The sequence below is a fragment of the Coturnix japonica genome, chromosome 15 (assembly GCF_001577835.2).
Source record: "Coturnix japonica isolate 7356 chromosome 15, Coturnix japonica 2.1, whole genome shotgun sequence".
Classification (NCBI taxonomy): Eukaryota; Metazoa; Chordata; class Aves; order Galliformes; family Phasianidae; genus Coturnix; species Coturnix japonica.
The window spans coordinates 5,377,613-5,386,094 of NC_029530.1; the positions used below are offsets into that span (position 1 = coordinate 5,377,613).

General features: G+C 49.6%; 1 protein-coding gene and 1 long non-coding RNA gene across 2 annotated transcripts; one reads left to right on the forward strand and one right to left on the reverse strand.

The window, feature by feature from the left end:
• The first annotated feature begins 128 nt into the window (after nt 1-128).
• ALDH2 (aldehyde dehydrogenase 2 family member) lies at nt 129-7,722 on the forward strand. The gene is made up of 13 exons (XM_015877785.1): nt 129-446; nt 1,107-1,211; nt 1,956-2,096; nt 2,305-2,384; nt 2,900-3,011; nt 3,892-4,020; nt 4,476-4,589; nt 4,959-5,061; nt 5,265-5,449; nt 5,752-5,916; nt 6,048-6,205; nt 6,932-7,046; nt 7,476-7,722. Exons 1-13 carry the CDS (start codon nt 144-146, stop codon nt 7,506-7,508), a joined length of 1,743 nt encoding a protein of 580 aa, XP_015733271.1. The 5' UTR covers nt 129-143; the 3' UTR covers nt 7,509-7,722.
• LOC116654119 lies at nt 2,708-8,165 on the reverse strand. Its single transcript, XR_004309044.1, has 3 exons — nt 8,040-8,165; nt 5,236-7,438; nt 2,708-3,035 (listed from the first exon to the last, which is right to left on the reverse strand). It is a non-coding gene; the product is annotated as an uncharacterized LOC116654119 (long non-coding RNA).
• Nucleotides 8,166-8,482: the final 317 nt, after the last annotated feature.

Consider the following 8,482-nt stretch of genomic DNA (forward strand, 5'->3'; position numbering starts at 1 on the left):
CTGTGGGCTCTACCAGCCGGAACCAAAGTGAACCAGAATAAACTGAGCTGTGCCCAGTTGAGCCACATGGGTCCAAAATCAACTGAAATATGGATCACGCCAAACTGCGCCGAACCAAATGAAGTTGGGCCGAGGTGGCGTAAATGGAGCTGATCCGAGCCGAGTTCCGCAAAGCCGAACGACGCAGATGGGCAGAGCCGGAGCCGGCGACACGGGCCGGAGCCGAGGAGGGGGGGCGTGTCGGGGCGGAGCGGGACCGGGCAGCGCCGGGTGCGGGCGGGGCGGCACAGCGGGGCGGCTCGGAACAGGGGGCTCGGCGCAGCGCAGCGATGTTGCGGGTGGCGGGGTTCGCCTCCCGGCTCTGCCGCGGTCCGGCCCGGCTGCTCTCGGCCGCCGCTTCCCCCATCCCCGCACCCAACCCGAGCCCGGAGATCGCCTACAACAAGGTATGGCCGGGCCGCGTGCTGCGGGATCCCCGGGGCGGCCGAAAGCTCCGAGGCCCGGGAGCAGCGCGGGGCCCGGCGCACACAGCCCCGCTTCGGCCCGCTCGGTGCGGGACGGGAACGGCCGGGACACGGGGCGGGATGGCCGAGTACTGCGGGGAGGAGGCCCGGAGCAGCGCTGCAGTGCGTGGGGAGGAGCTGGTGCTCGGCAGCTGTTGTCGGCACCAGTTGTGTCTGAGAACGAAGTTCTCTGCTACGCGGGGTGCCTGACATGGGCCGATCCGGGAAGTGCTGCAGCAGTTCTAGTGCTGCGAACAAAATCGAGTGTACGATCGTTGTCCCGCTGTCCCGAGTTCCCCGTGTCCCCGCTCAGCTCCAGCCGGGCCGCCAGGCGCTGCAAGGATCCAGCAGGGCAGGAACTGCTGCCAACCCATGTGTTGTTTGCTGGGATTTGGACTCTTTTTCCCAACATGAAGCTGGCTTTTATTGCGCGCTTCTAGGCTGCCATATCTCCTCCCTATCAGTGCCATTTTGGAGTCCTCACAAGCCACATCCCTTTAACTAAACAGCCTGTTTATGTGCCATCTACCAAGTAAAGCTCACACCGATTCCTCCAGAGGTTTGGATCTAAAGTCTAACACCCATCCGCTCACTTCGTTACAGATTTTCATAAACAACGAATGGCACGATGCAATCAGCAAGAAAACCTTCCCCACTATCAATCCAGCTACAGGAGAAGTTATCTGCCAGGTTGCTGAGGGCGATAAGGTAAATGTTCTCCTGATGAGATCCATTCAGTTGCAGTGGTTCACATTAACAGACCCCCATACAGCTCTGCCACGTGCTGTGTTTGTGGTAATAGATGTTGGATCTACACAAATACTACAATCTAGTGCTGCTTATGCACTTCCTTGACTACAGCTCCCATAAAGGTTCTGCTTCCCAGCAATGTGGGGCTCATCCCACAGCCTTGTCTGTATCCCCCAGGGGGAGGTGAGCAAAGGAAGAGCTGTTATTATTTGTTCATCCACGGTGAAGTAGCTCAGCTTTTCCCTTGCCCTGTGCTAGGATGTAAATATCAACCTGTCAGATGACATCGTGGAGACAACGTGACAATATTTGCACTGCACAGAGCTGAAATAATGGAGAGCACAAGCACAGGTGGTGGTTGTGCAGCTGCTGCACCCATCTGTTCAGCTCCCCCGTCCCCAGGGATGCAGGCAGCAGGAAAGCTGTGTGCATAGACTGCAATGCTGCATGGCGCTGCCTGGGCTGATGCTCTTGGGATAAGTGGTCCTGGGGCTGCAGCCCGTGAGCTCCACAGCTCCAGGATCGATGTGTGCCTTGCAATGATTCCTTCAGCTGTCGAGGCAGAAAGTCCTTGTCTCAGAAGGGTGGTCACTAGCAGCTGCTGGTGCCATGGTTTCACTTGAGTCCAGGAAGGGCTTTAGTTGTATTTTAGGTGGGAGCTGGTTACTCCTTTCTCATATTCTTTTCTGTACTCCTCTACAGGCAGATGTGGACAAGGCTGTTAAGGCAGCCAGGGCAGCTTTCCAGCTGGGCTCACCTTGGAGGAGGATGGATGCTTCGCACCGGGGGAAGCTGCTGCATCGTCTTGCTGACCTGATTGAGAGGGACCGGGCGTATCTGGCGGTATGTACTGCAACAGGGGCAAGGGGAGGCACAGGTGGGTGGTGAGGATTTTAGCCATAATGAAAACTGAGAGAGATACAAAGGATGGAGAGGGAAGTAGTTTGGGGAACCTGAAAGCGAAAAGACCAACACACAGAATCCAAGCAGCAAACTGAGAACCAAATCTGAATCCTTAAGTGTGATTTTCCCCATCTCATTGTCTTTGTAGGCACTTGAAACTCTGGATAATGGCAAACCTTACTCTATTTCCTACTTGGTAGATCTGGACATGGTTGTCAAATGCCTCAGGTAGGTGTGGAGGCTGCAGGGACAGCGCAGTAACTCTTCCATCCCCCCATTCCTGCTCAGCTGGTCTGTGCTTGTTGAACCTCTGCACACAGAGAGCAGATTGCTCCGACTGAGGCACTGTGGCTGACAAGGCTGGAGCTGACCCTTCCAGTCTGTTTCCTTTCTCTATTTTTTCTTTCTTTTTCTTTTCTTTTTGTAATTTAGAATGAAACTGTAACTCTTGTAACTTCCCAAAGGGCTTTTGTTTCACGTACATACAGGATTTGCGTGGATAAAGGGATCTGTAACGCACTGCAGAAATAACAAAATATACACCGTGCAAATCACAAGAGACAAATGTTTGTATTTATTGTCCATTCTTATAAATCACCTTCCTGGGAAATCCTTGTGTTAGTACGTGCTTTATGAAGTGACTGAAGATGGGGAGGAAACCAAACAGCTGAAGGAACGTTTCTTGTTTTCTAGTGACCAGAGAAATGTTTTAAATTCACTGACCAAAACTTTCTTCTTACCAGATACTTCGCAGGCTGGTCTGATAAATTCCACGGCAAAACCATCCCTTTAGATGGAGACTTCTTCTGTTACACCAGACATGAGCCAGTGGGAGTTTGCGGACAGATAATCCCCGTGAGTGAAATGTATCAGTAGGTCCTGTGGCATTTCAGGAATTCGCTGTTATAACAAGTTGTTTTAAAATGCAAGTTATTATCTGTCCTGCTAAGCTCAGCTTCCTTCAGATGGTAGAAACAAAATTACACTTGCAGCAGCTGGGAGGGCTGTTACTTTGAAAGCACTTGTTGATTTCACAGTCTACTTGTAAGATTTACTTTGTGTTTCCTGCTGCTGCAAATGAAAAAAGAACACAAACCTCTATAGAGGAGTTGTCCAGCTCAGAGGCGCTGTTGAGACTTCTGACTGTAGTGCTAGGAAGTATTTTGTATGATGAAGAAATAGAGCCAGCATGCGCAATTCTGTTTTATATAACAAATCTTTTGGTCTATAACTGGTAGCAAGCACAGCAAGGTGGTTTGTCAGCAACAAGGCCAAATGGATGCCAGGTCCATGGACAGAGATATCTGCTTACAGGAGTAGCCAGGCTCTGATTGCTGCGTGTGTTTTTGTATTTGCATGCTTTTTGTATCTGCATTGTGCAAGAGCTGAACGTGAATGCTTCACAGGTCTGCAAGCCCTGTGCTGTCATTACAAAGGCTTTCATTCAAAACACCTCAAAAGAGAAATGTAAAGGCTAAGCAGACCGTAGAGATTAATTACAGAAGAGTTGTGGTTCCATAGTAGCACTGAGAGGCTTCACAGTTCAGAGTACAGTTTTCCTGGACAAGAAGAAGGCAGTGCCTGAAAAGGAGCCAAATGCAGCTGAGCAGCGAGGGGAGGATCAGGGAGTGCTTCCATAGGTGCTGCACCTGCAGATCTGAATGAAGCTCACTGCTTACTCACTCATTAATTGGCAGCTTTCAAACTCAGACCAGACAATATTTCTGTTTTCCAGTGGAACTTCCCGCTGTTGATGCAAGCATGGAAACTTGGGCCTGCCCTGGCTACTGGGAACGTGGTTGTGATGAAAGTGGCGGAGCAGACCCCCCTGAGTGCTCTCTATGTAGCTAATCTGATCAAAGAGGTGAGAGAAGCGGCTGGGATCTGTTGGCTGACTCAGTGTCACTGCTGGAGTTCAGGGTAATAAGCCCAACTGATGAGCTACAGAGGGCGTGTGACAGGGACAGAGAAGCGCTGTCTGATCTGAAGGAAGACTAAATAGTCTCAGATATCCTAGCATTTGCTATAGCAAAAACAAATAACTAAACACCCTCATTTCCATACATGTGTGTGCAAAGGGCATCCTTGGTTCTGAGAAGGACTCTGAAGTTAAAGTAAGTAACAACTGTAGGGTGATTAGAAAGCTAAAATACATTTCCAAGCTATGTCTGAGATGCTGGGTGGGGAGAGGAATTGTGCTGGTTCTCACAATGAAATTGAAGAGCTGGGAAGTGAAAGTGAGATAGGAAGTGCTGTTCTCTGTGGGAGGCATATCCCGGAGCTAACAGATGAGTGTATGTGTGATCTTTGATCCTGCAGGCTGGATTCCCACCAGGCGTTGTGAACATCATCCCTGGCTATGGGCCCACTGCAGGAGCTGCTATCTCTGCCCACATGGATATAGATAAAGTGGCCTTCACTGGCTCCACAGAGGTAAAGGAAGACAAATCTTTAAGCCCTTGGGACATAAAGAGCATTTTGTTGCTGTAAAACATCCTTTGTACAAAATACTGGAGGAGCGTTGCCTTCTGCAGCTTCCTTTGAAAAGTACAGCTGACTTCAGGGTGCGACACTTCATTTTACTTTACATAAGAGTCTGTTCAGGTGCTTTCTTTAGAATATTTACTATTGCTTTCCTTGTACTGAAGGTGAAATTCTGGGCAGACCTCAGTTGTTCCCTCACAGCCCTAACAATGAAGGGATTACTATTAAACTGCTGATGGAAATCTAAACCCAGCTGCCCTGCCAGGTGCTACTGTATGCTGGAGCTAATCCCTAATACCTCTTCTTCTCATGATGCAGGTTGGGCACCTGATCAAGAAAGCTGCAGCAGAGAGTAATCTAAAAAGGGTGACACTGGAGCTCGGAGGAAAGAGTCCGAATATAATCATGTCTGATGCTGACAGTAAGCACCTGCTAGCATAATACTTAATCTGTACCTTTCACATTGGCTTGCTGCAAGCAGAGCTAGAGGAAAAGAAACCCCTCCTATGTTGTGTGATACTCCAGCTCTGACACCACTTGGCCGTGTACAATAGTTGTTCAAACAAAGTCGCTTGGGTTGGTTTTATTTATTTACCTTTTTTTCTCTCTTCTCCTCAATTCCAGTGGACTGGGCTGTGGATCAGGCCCATTTTGCCCTCTTCTTCAACCAAGGGCAGTGCTGCTGTGCAGGATCCCGAACATACGTCCAAGAGGATATATACAATGAGTTCGTGGAGAGGAGTGTTGAGAAGGCCAAGTCCAGAGTGGTTGGAAACCCATTTGACTTTAAAACTGAGCAGGGACCTCAGGTGAGAGCAGGAAATGTCTTGAGCCATTATTACATGAAATAACTCAGTCTCAAGTAACTGTACATCACCAGGTTAGAATCAAAGACCTCCTCCAGCCTCCTCTGAACTGTGCCCATGACCTCCTTGTGCAGGAGGGAGAAGTTAACTAACCATTCTGATTACTCCAACCCCCTGCTTGAAAGTAGCATTTAAAAATGAGGAACAGACAGCACAGCTGCATGCAATGCAGGCTGCAGTTACATCCCTTTTTCTCCCCTGACATATACCAAACTGATCTGCTCATCCTGACGGCTCTTACTTAGGTGGATGAAGAGCAGTTTAAGAAGATCCTTGGTTACATCAATACTGGGAAGCGTGAAGGAGCCAAACTGCTGTGTGGTGGCAACCCTGCTGCAGATCGTGGCTATTTCGTCCAGCCAACCGTCTTTGGTGACGTGCAGGACAACATGACGATTGCCAGAGAGGAGGTGAGGCCTGCAGCACCTGCCTGTCAGTTTCCTCTTGACTTTGTCCTTTTGCACCCCCTGATGCAAGACACTCGTATCTCTCCTGAGATCAATTTACAGTCTTTTTCATGTGATCTGCTTGGGTTTTGCAGATATTTGGGCCTGTCATGCAGATTATGAAGTTCAAGACAATAGAGGAAATAATCGAGAGAGCAAATAACTCCAAGTACGGTCTAGCAGCAGCAGTCTTTACAAAAGATATTGACAAGGCAAACTACGTGTCTCAGGCCCTGCGAGCTGGAACAGTCTGGTAAGCCTTGTCACTTCCTTCTCCTTAAACTGTCGGATGTATGTGCTCTCCTTTCCCATCTAACTTGCTGTTTGAAAGCCTGTGTCTGCTTTGGATCCTCACAGAATGTAATGTCTGACTTTCAACTGCAATGCTGATTTTTGGTAAAACACAAGAGTTATATTAAACTTCTGTTTTCCCACAGTGAATTAGCAGGTGGGATGGAGGGAAAAGAAGTCCAGTTCTGCAGCTGACAACGTCAGCAGCTGCTATAGGGCTCTGATGCCAGCAGTGATCAGATCATCGAGCACATCTCTACAATCTGGGCTGTATTCTGAGGCCATGTTGAAGATTATGCCAAAGTCAGCACTTTGCCACACTTTACTCTTTTAGCACAGGGGATTTTGGAGACCCAGCATCTCACTATTTCATTTATTTAAGTACATTCAGTGAACCTGGTATCATTTATTTTTAATCACACCTCCTTCAGAGCTGTGGGTAGCAACCCAGACACTTGGTTATGTGATGCAAGACGTGAACTAATTTCATGCTGTTCCGTTTCCTGGTCGATGAAGATAAGGTTCCATTACTGCGTAACCCTGTTGACCAAGATAACTAACAAATATGGAAACTGTGCCCAGAAATTCAGCCCTTCCTCTGCTGTAAACAGATAATTGCTGTGAAGGAGCTCTTCCATTACCATACTGGGGTTAACAAGAGGTTTTTAACTCTTGGTTTCCTTTTCAGGGTAAACTGCTATAATGTGTTTGGTGCACAAGCTCCATTTGGTGGCTACAAAGCATCTGGGAATGGGAGAGAGCTGGGAGAATATGGTCTGGAGGCATATCTGGAGGTGAAAAACGTGAGTATTCCTGTATCTGGGTACCTCCCAACACGTGTGAAATAACCACGAACAAAACTCTGTGCAACTCTGTTTAAAACAGAAAGCCAGTTCTGTTTTATACTGCTGAAAAGAACAAGGATATGTGCCCTGACTGACAGGTTACCTGCTGCCTGCACCACTTGGCACAGGGTAGCTGGCCCTCCCTGTAAATAACACAGGTGTGTTGGCTTCTCTGCAAGCTCACCTTGTGCAGACCAGAGAGAGCCTGTGCTGGGGATGCATGTCAGTTTATGTGGGCACATACTTACAGCTGCACTCATCACTCAATTAGGGGAATTCGAGTCTTGAACACCAACTTGTAACGCTGCTCTCCGGGATGCTGCCCTCAAGTGAACAGAACCAAACACAGCCTGCAAGAAAGTAACGTGTGACGTTTGTTTTCTCTAGGTGACAATCAAAATCCCACAGAAGAACTCGTGAAGGACAGCAGTGCTTGGAAACACCTATGCAGCTTCATGAGATACAAAGCAAGAAAACATCTTCCTTCTAACACACAAAACTTAAGCAGCAAACACGCAGCTTTGCATTAAGAAACTATTCTTTACAAAGGGCCTGAAGGAGCTTTTCTTACAAATCTTACCGGGCTTTATCTTTTTAAAATACCAAATACATTTACTTGAGTGCTAACGTGGTACATGGGTGTGCTCCTATCGCATCTGTCGCTGATGAACGTGTTCTTAGCCCCAGCCCCAAGTCATTTAGATGGTTATCAAGCCAGCACTGAGGCTCATAATAGTTCTCAGTGCAGCCTGAGGTGACACCTGAGGGAACAGCTGAGGTGACACCTGAGGGAACACCTGAGGGAACAGCTGAGGGGACACCTGAGGTAATACCTGAGGTAATACCTGAGGGAACACCTGAGGTGACACCTGAGGTACGGGCTGACTCCCAGCTGCCCCCCTCGCTCTCGTTCTGTACCTAAACACTCTGTCTCAGTCCCGCTGCCCCTACCTTCTCTGTAGCACAGTGTAAGCAGCGCCTCGACCACACGTACAATATGGCGCCGCCATCCCTCCCGCTCCTCAGCAGGAGGCGCCAACCGCGCGTCCATCACCTCGCGAGACTTCACCCCGCGCTCTACACGTCACTCGGAGGCGCCCTGACCATGTCAGGTCCCTCGGGGGCTTTGGATGCTCAGTGGCGCTCTCAGGGCTGTCCACCGCCCGCCTGTAAATCGCTGCGCCGCTTTGGCGGAGGATCCTAAAATTCCGCGGTGGGATCTAAGAGTCATCGTTGTGTTCGGAGCAGCCCCTCGCATCGAGTGTGGCGGTAACGAGAGCATCGCTGCGGGCTGTACGGCCCGGCGGGGCTGCCCGGCTCGGAGTGCCGGCGATGTCTGGCTCCCGGGCGGTGGCGGCAGCTCCCGGGTGGCGGCGGCGGCGGCTCCGTGGCTG

Excerpts from the sequence above, each read along its gene's own strand:
- ALDH2 (XM_015877785.1), top strand. The coding sequence starts at position 144 with ATGGAGCTGATCCGAGCCGAGTTCCGCAAAGCCGAACGACGCAGATGG. Across the intron at positions 2,385-2,899 it reads ATGGTTGTCAAATGCCTCAG|ATACTTCGCAGGCTGGTCTG; the intron begins GTAGGTGTGGAG and ends TCTTCTTACCAG. Across the intron at positions 5,450-5,751 it reads AAACTGAGCAGGGACCTCAG|GTGGATGAAGAGCAGTTTAA; the intron begins GTGAGAGCAGGA and ends GCTCTTACTTAG.